Source organism: Ischnura elegans, chromosome 8, assembly GCF_921293095.1.
Source record: "Ischnura elegans chromosome 8, ioIscEleg1.1, whole genome shotgun sequence".
In the NCBI taxonomy this organism is placed as follows: domain Eukaryota; kingdom Metazoa; phylum Arthropoda; class Insecta; order Odonata; family Coenagrionidae; genus Ischnura; species Ischnura elegans.
Window position 1 is genome coordinate 95,359,618 of NC_060253.1, and position 19,241 is coordinate 95,378,858.

Below are 19,241 nucleotides of genomic sequence, written 5' to 3' on the forward strand. Positions count from 1 at the left end.
AATGGTGTGTCGCGACTCCCTTCGCGAACACTGTGCCCTGGAATTGTTTCAGACTCCCGTCACACAATGGACTGAAATCGAAAAAAGCTGGCCAAAAATCAAAACAAATACCTTTTTCATTTCGAACCGGGAATGCTATATTATCATTTTAGAATCTTCAGGGCATGTGAAACTGAAGTTGATTTTTGGTTTAATTTTTATAGCTCGCCAAAAATCAATAAAAATCGAAAAGGAAAATCAATCAATAGTAAGAAAAAGGGTTGAAGATACTCATGCAAAAGCTATCGTCAAGTGCAAATATACTAAAATAATATGTATGTGACAAAAATGAAAACTTCGATGGCCAAGTTCTAACAACACATATATCATAAATGGCAACTTTTCAGGGTAGCCAAAAGAAAGCATTTTTTAAATTGTTGATAATTTTAATTTTAATTGAAAACCAAAAATAGATAAAAGTGAAAAAGAAACATACATTCGCAAAAAATGAGTTGTTTTTTGCTTGAATTTTATTTTGTATTAACATTATTAGCAGTATTAACTCAAACCGGAAAAATTTTGAGATACGAGTTGTTAGAACTTAGCCATCGCTTTATTCTAACACAAACAAATAAGATTAATCGAGGAAATTAATTATGAATTGCTAACATGATCATGTGGTTTCGGAGAGAGTTTTTTTACAGCAGTTTTTTTAATTGTTGTCATCTCTAAGGACAGGACACGGAGTATATTTTTTGTCTTCCACGAGCGATATAACGTATCGGCAGAAATAGAACCTAAGTTATATCACCTGATAATATTTGTGACTACGTGATTGATTTTAAATGAATTTTTTAAATTGTGATGAAGGAAATGTTATATTTGAAATGTTCCTTCAGAAAATTTCCCCCTCACCACCTTCCCCTCTGCCCCTTTCCTCCACTCCCCTCATCCCCCTCCCCTTAACTCAGAATACGCTTTGATGACAGTGAGCCGCACTGTGCGAGCGGCTCTCTGGAGTGTGCTGTGAGCGGTGAGCCAGCTCCACCAAAAGAGTCGTCGATGCCAACACTATCGTAACACCTAGCACGAGGTCCAGTGGATGTTGCATGGCTATTGAACTCTTAGGCGCTTATTTATTTGCTGAAATTCAACTCCTATATTGCGTAGCCATTTGGGCAGATTACTGTGCAGTCAAATTTGACTACTTTTTCCGTGTCGTAATCAGAGTTCCTTCTGTCCTTCACCAACCACCTCTTTGTCTATACCACAGTGGCCCTCACGCTTACAATGACAATGGCGAACATATGCAAAGGTCTACGGTTAATACCTGTATGCGATAAAAATATTTGCGAAGACGCTGCCGCAGACGAATACAACTGCCGGCCCGAAACTGTATAAAGAAATGCCTTTATCGCTGAAGGGCGGAGTTTTTCATCTAAGTCATCTTTTTTACAAAAGATTTGTTGCAAAGGTCTTATAAAATTGGCAACACCACGGTTTTTAAGGGAGAAACGTTTAGTGGCGAAACAATAATGAGAAATTAGTCCACGGATATCGACATTAATGAATGGCGGTGAAATAAACTTTGAGGATTCCTATTTCAGTACACAATGATTGGATACCATGAGCATTCAACATGCTTTCAATTCAAAATTATTCTTATTGACAGCAAAAGTCTTTTGTTGGATATATGTGTGGTACATCTATATTGCGCAAAACTGTTGATGCGCATGCGCACGTTGGTGTACGCACGTTGGTGTGCGCACGTTGGTGAGCGCACGTTGGTTACGCACGTTAGTTGGCGAGAGAGCCAGTCTGGTCAGTCTCTCGCAGTCGCTCTGTATGTGTTGGTATGTGAGCCTGGTGTGTTACCATGGGCCCAGGGGGCCATGGTGTGTAGCAAGGGAATGTATTTTCTTTGTTGGCAATAAAGCCCAATTACTTAATCAATTAAGTTTTACTCAAATCTGTTAACCCGAGAAACCTGAACATGGTAGCAGAAGTCCGTGGTTCACGTGGTGGTTTCTTGGTTATTGTACGAGTGACGGTAAAATGGCGAAGTACAGTGATTTGGTTATACCGGTGTTTGACGGAGAAGAATACGGTATGTGGAAGAAACGTGTGACATTATTTTTGAAACTTAAAAAGTGTGACAATGTCATAATGAGAGGAAAAGTTTCATCGGACAAAGAGGATTGGGATGAAAATGATTTAAAGGCAATGAACTATATATACGGCGCTATTTCAAATAAGCAATTGGAATTTGTATGTGATAAAACGACGGCGTACGATATAATTAAGAAGTTCGATAGTTTATATCTGAAAGAGTCAACAGCACTGCAGATTGTGTGTAGAAATAAATTGGAAAGACTGAGACTTAGAGATTACAGTGACTCGGCGAAATTTTTCAGTGACTTTGAAAAATTGGTAAATGAGTTGAAAACCGCTGGCGCGAGTGTTTCAGAGAAGGAAAAATTAAATTATATGTTGAACACGTTGCCTGACTCGTACAGTTACATTGGTGATTTAATTGACACGTTAAAAGAAGAGGATCAAACAGCTGACTATGTGAGGAATAAAATTCAAATGGCCGAGTTGAAAAATCAAAGATGCGAGACTTCGGCTAGGAAAAGCAACGCATTCGCGGCGGATAGAAATAGGCAAGAGCGAACATGCTTCCAATGTGGTGAAGTGGGACATATACGAAGAGATTGCAGAAGTAGTGGACAAATGACAAGTAGCAGAGGCACATGGCGTTCATCACGATGCAGACAAGGATCCGGAAGAAGAGGCTTCGTAAGGGGGCGTGGCAGCTTTCATCGCGGGCAGCGCGGAGTATGGCACGGAGCATGCGCAGACCAAGGACAGAAGAATGAAGAATACAGCGCATGGCTTACAACGGTTGCTCATCGTGCGGTGCATAACACTGAGATAAGTAATGTAGATCGTAATGAAATAAAGTGGCTTCTTGATAGTGGCTGCACAGACCACATCATTAATGATGATAGATATTTTGATAAATGTATTGTTCTGAAGCAACCCATAAATGTTCATTTGGGTAATAATGAAATTCTAAAAGCCACAAAAATCGGAAATGTGTTAAGTTATTTTGATGCATTTGGCAAGAAGAATTTAGTTAATATGAAGAATGTATTGTATGTTAAAGATATGCAATCAAACCTGATTAGCTACAGCAAAATAACTGTGGGTAATACAATTGTTTCTAAAGGCAAAATGACCAAAATTATTGATTTTAAAGGTAATGTTACAGCAGTAGCTTTGGAAGTGAATGGTTTATACATTATGAAAAGCAAAGTAAAATCAGGAACTTTGGTAAATGTTGCAAATAAAAGTGTTGATTCTATGACTCTAAAGGAAAAATGGCATCGTTTATTGGGACATGTAAATTTTAAATATTTAAATACTTTGGTGAAAAATCAGTTGCTGGACGGTATTCCGAGTGAACTTGAATCAGACTTTTTGAAATGTAAATTATGTATTGAAAACAAAATGAGTAATGTTCCATTTAAGAATAATAGGAACAGAGCAAAAGATATTTTAGAAATTGTTCATACTGATGTTTGTGGACCTTTCCAAACCACAGGTCTTAAAGGTGAAAAATATTTTGTTTCTTTCATTGATGATTATAGTAAGATTGCTAAAGTTTATACGATGAAATCTAAAACTGAAGTGTTTGATTGTCTTGTTGAATTTGTGAATGAATGTGAAAATCTTACAGGTAAAAGGGTAAAATTTTTGAGATGTGATAATGGGAAGGAGTATTTGAATGGTGACATTTATAATTTTACCAGAGAGAGAGGTATTGTAATTAACAATTGTCCATCATATGTACATGAACTGAATGGAACAGCGGAACGGTTTAACAGGACCATAATGAATATGGCACGTTGTTTGTTAGCAGAAGCAAATGTGCACAAGAGGTATTGGCCAGAAATTATATTTACTGCAACGTATTTGAAAAATCGTACATTAGCCAATACTATTGAAAGAAAAACTCCCTATGAGATATTTTTCGGTAAGAAACCAGATGTTTCCAATTTACGTTTGTACGGAAGTACTGTTTTTGTTAGAGTTCCAGAACAGAAAAGATCTTCAAAATGGGATAAAAAGGCAGATATGGGTATTTTAATTGGTTATAGTAATGTTGGATACAGGGTACTAATAAATGGTACAGTCATAGTAGCACGGCATGTAGATATTGTAGAAGAAAATGTTGTATGTATTGGATTAAATGAGAATGAATCTGATCATGAGGACAATGAAAACAGTGATTTGAAAGATGAAAGTAACGATAGTTCTGAAAATGAATCATTAGAGTCAGACACTAAGAGGGAAGCTGAAATTCGTAGATCTCAACGAGACAGGAATCCTCCTAAGAAACTTGATGATTATTATGTGTACAATAGCGGTATATTTGTAAATATGTGCAGAACGGATGTACCAAATACATTTGAGGAGGCGATTGAGTCCAACGAGAGTAAATTATGGAAAAAGGCAATGGATAAAGAGATTGATTGTTTAATTAAAAATAACACTTGGAAATTGGTCAAAAATATTAAAAATAAAGTTTTAGATGTTAAATGGGTGTATACAAAAAAAACTGATGGTACTTATAAGGCCAGATTAGTTGTGAGAGGTTTCCAGCAAACCGATGAAATTGATGATATTTATTCTCCCGTAGCAAAAATGCAGACTTTAAAAATTCTTTTGTCATATTGTTGTCAGATGGGTTTAGAAGTCGACCAAATGGATGTGGAAACTGCTTTTTTAAATGGCAAGGTCACTTCTGAAGTTTATGTTAAACAACCAAAAGGCTATGAAGATGGTACAAAAAGAGTATGTAAATTGTTCAAAGCTTTATATGGTTTAAGAGAAAGTCCAAGAGCTTGGTATGAATGCCTTGATGAATTTTTGGCAAATTTAGGTTTTAAAAGAAGTGATATTGATTCCTGCTTATATTCTCTTAGAAATGGAAAAGATTCTATTTATTTATTAATTTTTGTTGATGATTTATTAATTTGTGGTGCAAATAAGAAAGAAATACAGAAAGTTAAAGTCTTACTATCTGAAAAATTTAAAATGAAAGATCTTGGGAAAGTTAAAGAGTATCTTGGGATTACCATTGAATATGAGTCCCACAAGCATGAATTGAAATTAAATCAAACCAAGTATATTGAATCATTGGTTAAGAAATATAATTTAGAAAATAGTAAATTGTACAATACACCAATGGAAGTAAACTTAAAAATTGAGAAGGCGGATATCTGTGACAAAAACATTAAATTCAGAAATTTAATTGGTGCCTTATTATATATAAGTTCAGCTACAAGGCCTGACATAAGTTTCAGCGTTAATTACTTAAGTAGATATCAAAATTGTTATAATGAAACGCATTTTAAGTATGCTTTAAGAATTTTGAAATATTTAATTTTAACAAAGGATTTGAAATTATGTTACAAAATGAATGATTGTGTAAATATTATTGATTGTTATGTTGATGCTGATTGGGCAGGTGATTATTTGGATAGGAAATCCACAACAGGTTATGTTATAAGATTATTTGGGAATGTTGTATATTGGAAATCGAAAAAGCAAAAGTCTGTGACGAAAGCTTCAACTTTTGCAGAGTATGTAGCTTTGTCAGAAGCAGTGAGTGAATTAAAATTTATAAAAGAGTTATTGAGTACATTTGATGTACAATTAATAAAGCCAATGAAGGTTTATGAAGATAATTCAGGTGCAATTGATATTGCAAAGCATGGTAATTTTACTAAAAATTCAAAGCATATTGAGGTACACTACCATTATGTGCATGAATGTGTTAGGGAAGGTATGATTGATATTGTCAAGGTAAATTCAGAGGATAATGTTGCTGATGTATTTACTAAATCATTGTGTCGTCAAAAGTTTGAAAGTTTTCGAAATGTGTTGGGTTTGAATTAGTGTAAGTGCAATATAGATGTAAGGAGGTGTGTTGGATATATGTGTGGTACATCTATATTGCGCAAAACTGTTGATGCGCATGCGCACGTTGGTGTACGCACGTTGGTGTGCGCACGTTGGTTGGCGAGAGAGCCAGTCTGGTCAGTCTCTCGCAGTCGCTCTGTATGTGTTGGTATGTGAGCCTGGTGTGTTACCATGGGCCCAGGGGGCCATGGTGTGTAGCAAGGGAATGTATTTTCTTTGTTGGCAATAAAGCCCAATTACTTAATCAATTAAGTTTTACTCAAATCTGTTAACCCGAGAAACCTGAACATCTTTAAATATTGAGGTTATTTACGGTTACCTCTGTACTTATTTTACATCGGATATTTAATAGAGTTATTTTCCCTCCTCCAAGATTTTCCACAAAACGGAAATGATGCCACTGACATGATAAATGGCTTTATAATATGAAAAATTTTTCTGATCCAGGTGTCCTTATCTATTTCAGAATCTAGTCGATTTCATGCGGGATAGACTACAATTAGTTATCCCTTACAACGGAGACGTAACTAATTGTAAGTACTGAAGTGTTACGTTCAAATTTTTGTCCTTATAAAAATGGTAAAATTGGAAGCTCTTTGCTTAAAGCATTGAATCAATTAATTTTCCAGATTGGATGAAAGGCCTCCCCTTGTGGTTAATTGAGTGAATTTCACTGGCCCTTGGACGGATGGGCGTTGTGGAAAAAAACACACCACAAAGGCGAGATATTAATTGAGGAATAATAGAGGATATTCTTCAAGTATTGCACTCTGACACAGCACACTACAACCCTTGTTTTAAATGATATTCGTGATGAATGAATATTTTAAATTCAGTATCGAGAAGAAATAGTGCCTTATGCCGAAAAGTAGAATAAATTAATCCAATACACGGAAGCTTTTTGTTCTGATTTCATTGGTCGCCCAGGATATGGTATATCGGTGCCAAATATGCAATGCCTATGAAACTCAAAGCCTTTAGTCTCCCGTTTCTGGGTTACATTTTTCACCGTAAACCACGAAAAGGACCTTAGCGTTTGCTATTCAGAGTCTTTGAAATTGTGAGGGCAACCGCGATATATAGGAGGAAGGTGGTAGGCGGAGGACGAAGGCTGCTATGATGGGAACAGACACTACAGTATGCGTTTGACGAAAATCATTGAAAATAGGAATTGAGAGAAATCTTTTCTTGAAAGAACTGCGAGAGCATGCGAACAGCTAATGCATTACAAACACATAATGGATGAGTTTTTTTTGGCGCACTATCTTCAATTGGTATAAGAGAATTGACTGCCGAAGGCGCGTCTGTGAGGTAGCAGTATGATGCGTCGAAGAAGATATACGGCGAGCCCAGTCTTGCCGTTTCAAACCGGTCTCATCAACATTATTTCGGCTTATCCAAACAATCAAGTATTCCGAATAGGGTTCTGTATAAATTGGTCCGGATTAACGGAATTCCAATGTACTTCTTAACGGTGCCATATTACATTCTATTAAAAAGCAGTGAAAGCGATAAAAAAAACTGTCACTCCCGTAACGTCAGGCCTGATTAAAATACCTATTTGGTGAAATTAACGTAATTAATGTTTTTAATTGACAGACTAGGACTTAAAGACCTTCTATTCTACGTAACATTTTATCTCTCGTATAATTGGCAACAAGCGCGATTAACAGCTACAAAAACACTGAAATTTTAATCCGAAATACGCACTATAAAATAAATATACTCGGAATACTGAAAATAACAAGACATTATATTACTTAGACTTAAGATTTTTAGACACAGACACCGTGGCAAAGGTTGAATAATCGAAGGTACGCAGGTCTGCACCAACGAAACGGGCAATTCAAATCGCGATGAGAAAACTTGGGTCACAATCTGAATGTGAAATAGCATGAATACAACTTTCACGGGCAGACTTAACTCTATTTGGGGTTGGATTTGCGCGATACTAGCAAAGCCTCTTATACAGTTATGACAATCGTAAATAAACCCTGTGTATGCAGTGGAAATTGCCGCTGTCCTCTAAAATTAGATCGTAAATTCATCGAAAGGGTGTAAGTACGTTAAAAAATAACCATCGAGGGGAGATAATCAGTGCTAGGTGAAAAGTCTTTAGTATGCATAATTAACGTCTGATTTGCGATAAGCTACATAATTAAATCTAAAATCAATTACTTGAAGCCACATGTCCAGAGAAAAAGATTGCACGCATGTGAAGTAAACTACGCTGTATAGCCAGTATGGATTTCTAGGACAACGCAAACCAACAAATTCAAAGACTTGTCTTACTCGAATCGTAAGGACACGAGAGGCGATGGCGCATGTCAGGACACTTTAGGGATATATATACACATAAAATCTGCCGGGCGATTTTGACCCCTCGGATTTCCCTATCTCATTTACATCTACATACTACCCCAATGCAAGCCATCTCAATAGGAGTGTGGCAGGGGGTGTAAGGACACACACTTTTGGGAAACAAAAAGCAAATCCTCTTTCTTAGTTCCAATCACCATTTTTTAAGTCCTTCATTGTTAGGCGGGAGAGTGAATTCTCATACGTTCGGCAAAATATCTCTCTTAATTTATCGTTTCTTTCGGACCTGCAAATCTAGGGGGATCGTGACATGGCGTTCTCGTACTGGAGGATATCTTTTCTTAAGTTCTCAAGCAATCAAGTTACGTTCAAAAAAATATTAAATCGGATGTATTAAAGTTTGCAATAGCCGGATCGCGAAAAGAACTCTAGAGGTACTCGATGTTATTCCTTAAGTCAATGTGATGGATTTCTCATTAAAAACTGCTCATGTGCAGGTAAAAATTAGCTTTCAAATTCGATGATTATAAGAACTTGTGTATTTACCTTTGACGTGGGGCCATTTTTTCTCACTTGTCGGGAATGAAGCTATATTCTTAGATTCGTGGACCGCTGATTCGGGCGTTCCTCTTCAAAGACTCTCACGGTGCCAATAAACACATTATCACCCATTCTCCAGTTATGCTTCCACACTTATACACCATCGAACGCAATTTCAACGCCATGAACTGATACAGCGATTTCAAAAGAGAAATTATTACCAACTACTTCTCGAGCGATGCACTTTTTCGCGGTGCGCAACGAACAATTGGCGCGCATTACTATCTACTACTAATCACAATCCCCGTGTTAAAGAAAATTGGAAGTAGGTAACGAAACTTCACTCTCCGGGAAAGGCACACCACTCCCAAGTATAAAAATTCAACACACTCCTCACCTGGTCACCCAGCAACTGAGCTAACTTCGGTTCTTTGGGGATGATTCAAACATTTTACCCACCCCGAACTCTGAATCGCGTCACGCCGTTTTTTAAGGTTCATGTGATTCTTGGATGATAGCTAATTTATGCCTTTCAATGGTCTAGTGTTGAGGTGGGGGTTAGAGTTTCGGGGAGGGAGGTTTCTGGATTTGTGAGATGAGGTAATGGTTTAGTGTTTTCATACCCACAGTGGGAACCAGGGAAGTGATTCATGATGACGTAAAAGGTAATGGGTGATGTGCACGATGGAATGGGAATAGGGCATTTTTTTCATCCCCTAAAAGTAGATGGATTTAATAAAATTTCACGTGGTCTGAAGGTTCGCTCCAACTATCCATATTTCTGTCCCGATCGTGGTTTTACTCCATCCGCTGTTATTATGTTGGGCCATACAATTTTCCCTCTTCCCAAGTTGAGTAACTCATGAAGATATCACGTTCCCCTGTTCCGCATTGTAATTCAATTACGTTCTTACTCAACACTTCACTTACGCACACCTCTCCCAAGCTTCAATATTCAACACTCTCCTGACTTGGTCGCCCAGCAACTGAGCTAACTTCGGTTCTTTGGGGATGATTCAAAAACTTTATCCACCCTGACCGCTGAACTGCGTCACGCCGATGGGCAAAGACACGACCTCTCCCGGCTATGACATGACGTGAGTTAGCAATATCTCCATCTTTGACATGATAAAATCACTTTAGCTCTTTTCTATACTCACGACCGACCCAGATTTCAGCACATTTTTATGGTTCGTGTGATTCTTGGATGACAGCCTATTCATGGCTCTTAAAAACAAATATACCAATAAAAATAAAAATACCAATTTCGGAAGAAAAATTACGATCAAATTCTATAAAAATAGCAATTACGGAAGAAAAAATACGAGCAAAAGTGAGAATTTCACAGCACATGTAAAATTTAATTATGTATTACGGTTCGATTTTATCTAATTGGACAATTTTCTCTGTTGAACTGCACTGGCAAACAAAAAAAAACGTGAAAAATAATCTTTTCAATAAACCTTTCAAAAAAGCATCATATTCTGTTTTATCTTATAAAATTTTTATTTTATTTAATTTTACGTGACCTTTTTATTTTGAGCATGTTGTGAATAAAGTGACTAATGAAAACTTAGGATTTTATAATTGCAACGAATACTTTGGTTCAAGTAATACGAGTCTTTGGTTATTACACCCTTCATATAAGCTTCACGATAGAGACGAGCGTTTGGGAGGGCCCTAGGCGATCGCTGACCTCTGGCCAGACAGCCCCTGATACTAACATATCACGTTCCCCTGTTCCGTGTCATAATTGCATTCTATTTTCACTGTCCTCTCACCTGTATTCGCTTACCATGAGCAGCATAATTCCACCACCCCAAACACACCGAGATACAGTTGATTAGAAAAGAAAAATCGCGGGTGGTCGTTTTTCGCTGAATTTGTTCAATTTTGATAACGTTAACGAGAGAGCAAAGGAAAAAATAAATCTGGCATGCTACGCAGAATTTATTTCAGAATATTTATGAGAAGTTTCAAATACTTAACTCTTAAAATTGTTGTTGAGGTCCAGGCCATCTTCTTTTGATTCCAGCCCAATGTGTGTCGATGTGTTTTCTTTCGGGCTCCTTGGTGAGTTTTTCTCTCAGTATCTTTACACATTGGAATCACCGCTTATGAAGCACCTATTCCTTCCCAGAACTTCACCGCGGTCGGCAGTTGCGATTAAATTCTGGGACGGTTCGAGTCCGATGTAAACATATTTTTTTTTTAAATAGGTATTTCTATCATTGACATATTCCACGCAGATGAATAAAGAAATAGTTAATACTGATTTTTTTATTGATAACAATTATTAAAATAATGATTCAATCAATAATAACACATTTATTTCTAATCGAAATGGATGACACCCATCACGGGCCGAGCTAGGAATTGAAGCTAGGGTTTTTTTTAAACTAATACTGGGGTAATGGAATGCCTGCCAGGGTAAGCGGAAGGTGTAAGCCCTCCCGTAGAATTTCTTAACATATATTGTTCAAAATAGTGAGTTTTTAGGCTTTTTCTATTCCTATCCTTGCACTTGTGCCTCGAATCCAACCTTACATTGAGGACTTATCATTTTCTCACCATTCCGCCGGTCCCTCAAAAAAATATCGTGCATTATAAAAGGGAAAAACATCATGACAATAGCATATAATCAAACCATAAGATATCTGTTATCATAACTCTCTACAAAATGTGCTATCGTTTTCAAAAGTATGTAGACACCCCAGAGTCCCACTTAACAGATGGGTCCAGGTCGGTGAAAACTTGTGAGGTTGGCACATAAAGCGACCTGTATGTTCGTTTGCCACCCAAAGCAGACTAGGAGGGAGGTGGACGCGACCTAGCCACCGAAGCTGGAGTCGAACTCCGGGAGCATGAGCCCAATCAGAATTAAGATTAGCGGATGGAATGCACTGGGCTAACTCACGTCCACGATCACGTTGGCCGTCGGAGTGTTTTCTTTCGGGCTCTGTTGCGAGGATTTTCCTATTTTAAGATTCAAATTTGGACTCACCGTTTATTCTCTTACTAACACATCGCTCCGTGCCCGAGTAGTTCTATACTGTGCGCGGTAGTTGCGGTGAAGTTTTGGGTGTGTTCGAGTCCTAAATCATTATACCTTTTTCACTTTTTAAAGATCTCCTGAACATATACATTATCTATGCTGATGACTCAAGAAAAAGTTAGTACTGAATTTCTTTAACGATTGAAAAACTGTAAAAACAAAAAAATTCCAAAACGCGTGCTCAAGCGAAAGCATTTAATGCAATGTAACAGGCACTTTCAATATATTCGCCCACCTAGGCCATAAGCGTGGAAAAGAATCGACCGAAAGTCAGTCCACAAAACACGACATCAGGTTCACACGCACTCATTACACTTATCTAATACACTTAACTATTAATCCACTTGGTACATGAGCGCGAATGTGTGAATGATGAAGAGTTGTAAGTATTATCGCAGCAGCGATGTAGCTATTCCTACTCTTTTTCAATATATTCGCCCACCTAGGCCATAAGCGTGGAAAAGAATCGACCGAAAGTCAGTCCACAAAACACGACATCAGGTTCACACGCACTCATTACACTTATCTAATACACTTAACTATTAATCCACTTGGTACATGAGCGCGAATGTGTGAATGATGAAGAGTTGTAAGTATTATCGCAGCAGCGATGTAGCTATTCCTACTCTTTTGCTTCGCGAAGGCACGGGTACTAAACTCGGTCGATTATGTAACATACAATCTAACTTACCAACAACTCTTCATCATTCACATATTCGCGCTTTTCTCCCATTTATTTTTTTCGTTCTGCATTCCTTAGAACTTCCACCTTTTAGAAAACTGCCTTCACGGTGGCCTTTTGAAATAGAAACGCACTTTGTTCCAAATGATTGTGGCTCCTACATTCCAGGGCTAGCCATGAATTTATTTGCGCGCATACCCCTACTGTTCGTACCAAAATTAAAAATGAACCTGAGAAAAAACAAGAAAAGTAATGCTGTAAAAAGTAACACCAAAATCAAGTAAATATATTAAAGTGTATGGTTTTTATAAGCGTTCAAACTGGAGTCTCTACACTTTTGGTACGGAGAGAAAGAAGTTCGCCCCAGCATTATTTCCATCGTTTCATAACCGCTAACACTTCCCACCATATGGAAGTATTTTTGCTCTCAAGACACTTTTAAAAGAATCACGGGGCTTTTGAATCAAAAGGGCAATGGTATCCGAAGCATTGTGTCACACAGTTTGAGAAAAGAATATTTCATAAAATGACAGTTGAGAGATACCGAAAAGGAAAACAATATCGTTTCAGGTAAGTATTTCCCACTAACACTAACACCTGTTCGTATTTGAATAAATTGAATCAGTGGCGTAGCCAGGAGTTTATTCCGGGGGGTAGGGGTGGAAATCCAAAAACAGAGGGGTCCGGAGGATAATTTTTCAAGAACAGGGTACCTAGTGACGGGTTTTTACTAATTTTAACACTTTTCATTATGGAAAAAATTAATTTGTCAAAGAAATATTATTTAAATTCATGATTTTTCATTAATATACATTTTACTATTTAATTTGTCTAGTTTGATTTACAAAACAAAAGGGCAATCCTTTTTAATAAGGGTATGATAATATATCACTTGCGACTTTCCCCTGCTCCATGGTTAATTTATTTTTTTATGTCTCAATATTTCGGGGGAGGGGGGGGTCCGGCCCACCTGAATCCACCTCTCTACGCCACTGAATTTAATAGTTACTAACCCATCATCCGGCAAGGAGTGGAGCTTAATTTAAAAAACTCTGTAACCGCTTCAAAACATTGAACAACAACATTGAACATTACGAAACATGCTTCAAAATCAGTATCCGGCGTAAAAGGATGGAGGATGCGAATGGTTTTTACCACTCAGGGAACATGATAATCTTTAAAAAGCATACTTTTTCCATCCGTCCTATCCTACATTGAACTGAAATCAACCCAAAACAATGGAATTTAGCATAGGGCGAAAGGCCGTACTACCGATACAACAGCGGGCCATAAGACAGGGGGCATATCTGGCGCCGCAACAATACTTTCGTTCACCCTGGCAACCAGTAAAACGTAGCCGTACGGTGACATTATATCAATTGGATTTTCCAAGCGATAGAGAGCGGATGCGATAGCATATTGTGGTGTTACAAACGAAGTTTAAACGCACTGGTTACAGTATAAAACAGTTACAGTGAATAATACATCAATCACTTGAGTAGCAGAGGAAGAAAATAGTCATCTCGCAGGGGTTTGCAGTGAGCTACAGCCGGCGGAGTTTCGACTTCTACCAGCAGAGTTAAAAAATAACTCCTGCAAATAACAGATTGCATTTATTTCCTGAAATAGAATCTCAGAATCGATTCCACTCCGTGGATTTGGAGTTGAACCAAAGAGGAGATCTCGCCATCTATATTTTCCGCTACGTACATCATGGAACGGTTATTAAAGAGAGTTGAAACGAGTTTCTCTGGAAGTGTGCTGGGCAACAGCCTGGAGGAGAGGCTGGATTATGAATATATTGCCCACCTGGAGCAGAGAAACGAGGGATTTGGTCGCGAAACTGCAAAATACAAAGCAAAAGGTGATTTGATAAAGGCAAAAGGCAGACGTGAGGAAACAAATTACACTGATACTCGTATTGAGGTGGTAAGTTCTCAGCTTTCCCCACCAAAAAATCCTGGCACTTCATATCGTTCTTTCGTGCCAGCTAAACGGAAGGCAGACAGCTGGGATGAAGAAAACGGCTACAAAAATGGGAACCTCAACGCCAAACGCTTCCATAGAGAAGGAGATGATGTATTTCCTGTCAACGTCGTAAATGAACGCTTTTATTTCGGCAATTATCTAGTTCTTCCATCAGAGAGAAAAGGAATCAAAAGGAAAAATGAAATTGATGGTGATTGTCTTCCTTTTCATGGGAACGATATCGTTATTGATGCACACCACTTCTTACCAAACCAAGTTCATGATTTTGATAATTCCGAAATGCTGCCTAAGAAGAAAAAATTGTGCATTAACACACAAATGGGATGCAATGACACTTTCGGCCGTGGTGAAGGTGATTTATCAAAACCAATGTATATCCCAGTAGAACGTGCTGATGCCCACAATAATTCATTTACGTTGGCTGAAGACGAGACAAAGGAAATAGATAGTGCAATGGACTGCGATAGCCCTCACCTTGACACCGAAGGTGACGCTATGAATGGACCGCGCAATGGAATGGACCGCGAGAACCCATACCATCATATCGATGGTGATGTTAAAAACGAAAAACACTTTCCCTCAAAACAACCTAGTGCATTCCAGCATCCTTATGAGCCAGCTGAGCAGATGGAATTTTGTACCAATGGAATGGACGCGATAAATGCTCGCTTCCAAGATGAATATGACTTTGGGTATTTATGCCAACGTGAGCCCACAGAAGAATGGGAAGAACGGGAAGGTGCGATGCCTGGTGACAGGTTTGCAGCTGATCCAGCAGCACCGACCTATCTGCGATCCGCTATTTACCAAAGAAATTCATCCGAAAATGTAAGTACATAATTCAAATTGAATTAGAATACTTTTGCCGAGGGTAGAGGATTTCCTTTCTCTGAGGAACATACGAAGTATGAACAATGGCGATCATCGATTTCTGTGCGTGAGACCAGCTTTGAAAAGACGAAAACCTAGATTCCGCGGTAGATCTGATAGGGTGTTTATGACGATAGTGTTTTTTCATGTTGTTTCTTTCGATTGGAATTAGCATTTAAGTGAGTAACCACGAAGGAGGAGTAATGTTGATATTTCAATCAATATCGTAGATGAAGTAAGATGCAGGTATGAGAATAATTCATAGCAAAGTGCACAAAAATTGAAAAAAGAGATGAACTGCTAAAATCCTTGATGGTGAAATAATTCAAACAAGTTCACACGCTCCCATTAACGACTTAATCGCACAACAAATTATTAGTCTTAACTTTATCTCTAATTCCAATGAGTCCAAGGCCATTGCAAATCATATTTGAATCCTAAGAAATGGTAATATGGTTTATCTTTACTGATTCTTACGGTATATTTTTTCAAGACGATAAAAGTTACAAAAATTACGAAAATTTGAAATTTTCACAAAGAGCTCGTTTACCATCATTTTTACATTTATTTTGATAACTTTTTAAATATGGAGGGATCAAAATTTTTCCGTTTTTAATTGCGTCACCCACTTCTCGAGTTCTTCGCGACGAAAATTTGATGGTTATCACCTTCTCGCACAAAAGTTGATGATGTTAACACCGCAATCAAAGCTCGACATCGCTTCTAAACTACTCCTTGACCCTGTGCATTTCTCTCTAGTGGTTTGCATTCTCGCATGCAATCAGTGGCAGTTCCAGAGAGGTAGTATACAATATGAACTTAAATAACTGACATTTTTTTAAGTTGCGAGTACATACAGGAGAGAATAGCCAGTAAAACGCAAATCACTAAAAAAGCACAAATTTACTATAAAAAAGTTAATTCCTTGATAAATTTTAAATTGGGCAACGTTAATGTGTTAAAACAAGCTTCCAAATCCTCATAATTTTCGTTACATCTCCGACCACCCCCTCTCCTTGTGCTGGGAAGTAACCCCCAGGATCGTACCTATGCTGTATCCGTCACTACTAGCGATAACTTCCCTTAATATATGTCTCTCCTGAAAACGAATTAATTAACAAGAAAATACAATGAAGTCACCAACTCGTGGAAACTGGGTGACAAATTTCGTGCTTTCTTACATTGAACTTAAAGGAGAAAAAAATACGCGGGAAGAATGATTTTTTCGTTGAAGCTTAGGTATCCAAAATTTATATAAAAAATTCTTTCAATGAGTGGCGACTTTCGATGTGAACGACACCATTCAAAATTTGTTTCTCATTGTACATTACAGATCAGCTAAACATTATCTTTAACAGTATGTTTTCTTTTTTTCACAGACGAAAAGCATGGATTACGGTAATGCATGTGAAGATGGAGAAAGAAGACATCATTCCCACAGTATTGTCGTTCATCCATGGTGGAATGAGACCAGTACCTATGCAGAACAGGATAACTGGGAGGAATGCTGGTGAAACTCAGTTGCGAGGAAGACAGCGGAGAGGTACATCAGATATGTCTTCCCATCTCCAAGATTACGAATTGAAAATGCCTGAGAAGAAGAGGAACTCCTTGATAAGGGCATGCAACGAAGGGCTGATTCACTGTTCTAATATCACAATAGGTATTCAAGTTCCAAATTATATTACTTTGGTCCTTGCAAAATTGAAATTGTTAGTTGTCACGCATCTGTTAATACAATGACATGAAAAATTGTGTTAGAGCAGTAGATCATTCACGATGAACTGTACTAGGTTAAATAATATTAATCGAACGCTTTCGTTTTGGAGATTTTTCTATTCGGGCGTCAATGTTATTTTTCCCTGCATGGCCAAATTGTTCTACATGTCACGATGAATGTCACCAAAGGCATCGTCACAATAATACTCTGGCATGCCAAAACCAAATTTTGTTTCTTTTGATCTACCTCGGGATGCATTAAAATTTGATGACGTGGTTGGCTATATAATTGCATTGCATTTTAATTTTTTACCCTTATCCTTCCATTGATCTCCACAGATTATACATTCCAACGAATTTCATAATTTGCATAGCATCCAGTACGCGTTAATTTTTTATCAACGACCCAGAGACCAATATCCACGTACTAGTTCAGGGATGGCGAACATGACGGCTCAAATTAAGACTCTCCCACGTAATCATTTTCAGAGATGGCAGGAGTGATCACAGGCCCTATTTCCGTCATTTTTTTCCATTGAAATTGCCATAACTGAACACTTTCGTGGAATCAACCACAGTATATTTTTTTCAATCGAATACATCGCAAATGTAGGTAAAACACGCAAAAATAGCGCGAGAATTTCGTATTTGCAGCCGTGGAGCGCTGGCCAGAACGTCCCAATCCATATCCATGCAGTTACATGAAGAGTGGTAGTGGTGGGGGCTGCTGATGCTATGACGCATCTAAGCTCGTGCCTTGTGGAAGTCTTTGGACGCCGCCCGAGCATGCGCAGAACGACGAATCGCCGCGCCGCCCGGCGGCCGTATAATCAAGCTGTGTTGCAGTGTTGCAGAATAACATGTTTTGGTAACCAGTTGACTTATTTTGCGTAAATTGTTTTATCGAATGAGTGATTGGCATGTAAAGAGGCCCTGTTGTAGCTGCGTTAATCGAGTTAGTGATTGTGTTTTAGCGTTAGTGAATAGAGTAATAGAAAGAAAAAACAGCGTTTCAGAATCAGCATTTTTCGTGATATCATAATTTCAAAGGCGGTCAAGATCCAAGTAAATTTAATGTTGAGACATTTAAATTTGCAGTTCCAATCATCACTGGTATAGAGCCTAAAAATAGCTTAATCGACAAGAGCGAATCACAAATAGTCCCGAATCGCAAAAATACTGGTTCCGAAGAAATAATCGCGGCTGTGGTTAATTGCCGTAATTTAAGAAATGAGATTCCCGATTTTCAGCATTAAATTCATGGTACGAAGTGTTACGTAATTATTGGAACTGAAAGTTGGCTAACGGGTGATGATTCAGACAATGAGATCTTCCCATAATCGTTCACCGTTTTAGGAAAGAAAGAATTAATTGAGCTGGAAGCGGAGTATTTATAGCTGTAAAGAAATCAATCGTAAGCCAAGCGGTAACCGAGACTGAGACCAGCGTTGAATTTGTGTGGTTTACAATTACATGCCCAAAATCCAAAACAATGTTAGTTTGTTCGTATTACACGCATCCCAACTCAGATATAACATGAATGTTGGATTTTGAAACCCAAAAAAACTGCATAGCATCCAAGTATCCTGAAAGAAACTTCATTGTAGGTAGAAATTTCAACGTACCTTCTATAGATTGGCATACTATAGCTTCATTACTGGTGGGAGTGATAAAGTGATTTGCGAAGCGTTATCAAAAGTTTTATACTAAATTCATTCAAATAGCATCCGTGCATAAACAGAGGAGAAAGTATTCTTGATTTATTAGCGACAAATATACCTCATCAGGTAACGAACGTGAACACCGTCGAAGGAATAAGTGACCATAGTGTTGTAACAGCAAAGTTTTCTCTAAATACCACTGAAAATTTAAAAAAAAGAAGGTAAAATTTTCATTTTTAAAAGGGCTGATTTTGAAAGGGTCAAGAGTCATCTGAAATGTGCTTTCCCCGCGTTTCAGGAATCAATAATAAAGTTTAATGTAGAGGGTGTTTGGAAAGCATTTCTTTCGTCCGTAACTTCGGGAATAAATAGCTGCATCCCTAGTAAAACATAAAAGAAGTTAGCCAATCGAGATGGTATGACGCGGAAGTGAGAA

General features: G+C 37.9%; 2 protein-coding genes across 3 annotated transcripts in view; one reads left to right on the forward strand and one right to left on the reverse strand.

The window, feature by feature from the left end:
- Positions 1-17,433, forward strand: part of LOC124163402 (cleavage stimulation factor subunit 1) — a 99,381-nt gene extending 81,948 nt beyond the window's left edge. Inside the window, exon 11 of the transcript XR_006865766.1 lies at positions 16,805-17,433. The gene's annotated coding sequence lies outside the window, so the exon portion shown is untranslated. The remainder of the gene's footprint in view (positions 1-16,804) is intronic.
- LOC124163404 (neprilysin-2-like) overlaps positions 1-19,241 on the reverse strand; it is an 85,268-nt gene that overhangs the window by 59,146 nt on the left and 6,881 nt on the right. The window contains exon 1 of one of the 2 annotated variants that reach the window (XM_046540287.1): positions 8,836-9,293. The exons of the other annotated variant lie outside the window; for it this stretch is intronic. Within the exon in view, the coding sequence (XP_046396243.1) occupies positions 8,836-8,852 (17 nt within the window). The 5' untranslated portion in view covers positions 8,853-9,293. Of the gene's footprint in view, positions 1-8,835; positions 9,294-19,241 lie in introns of those variants that run through there. 2 annotated transcript variants of the gene reach the window in all.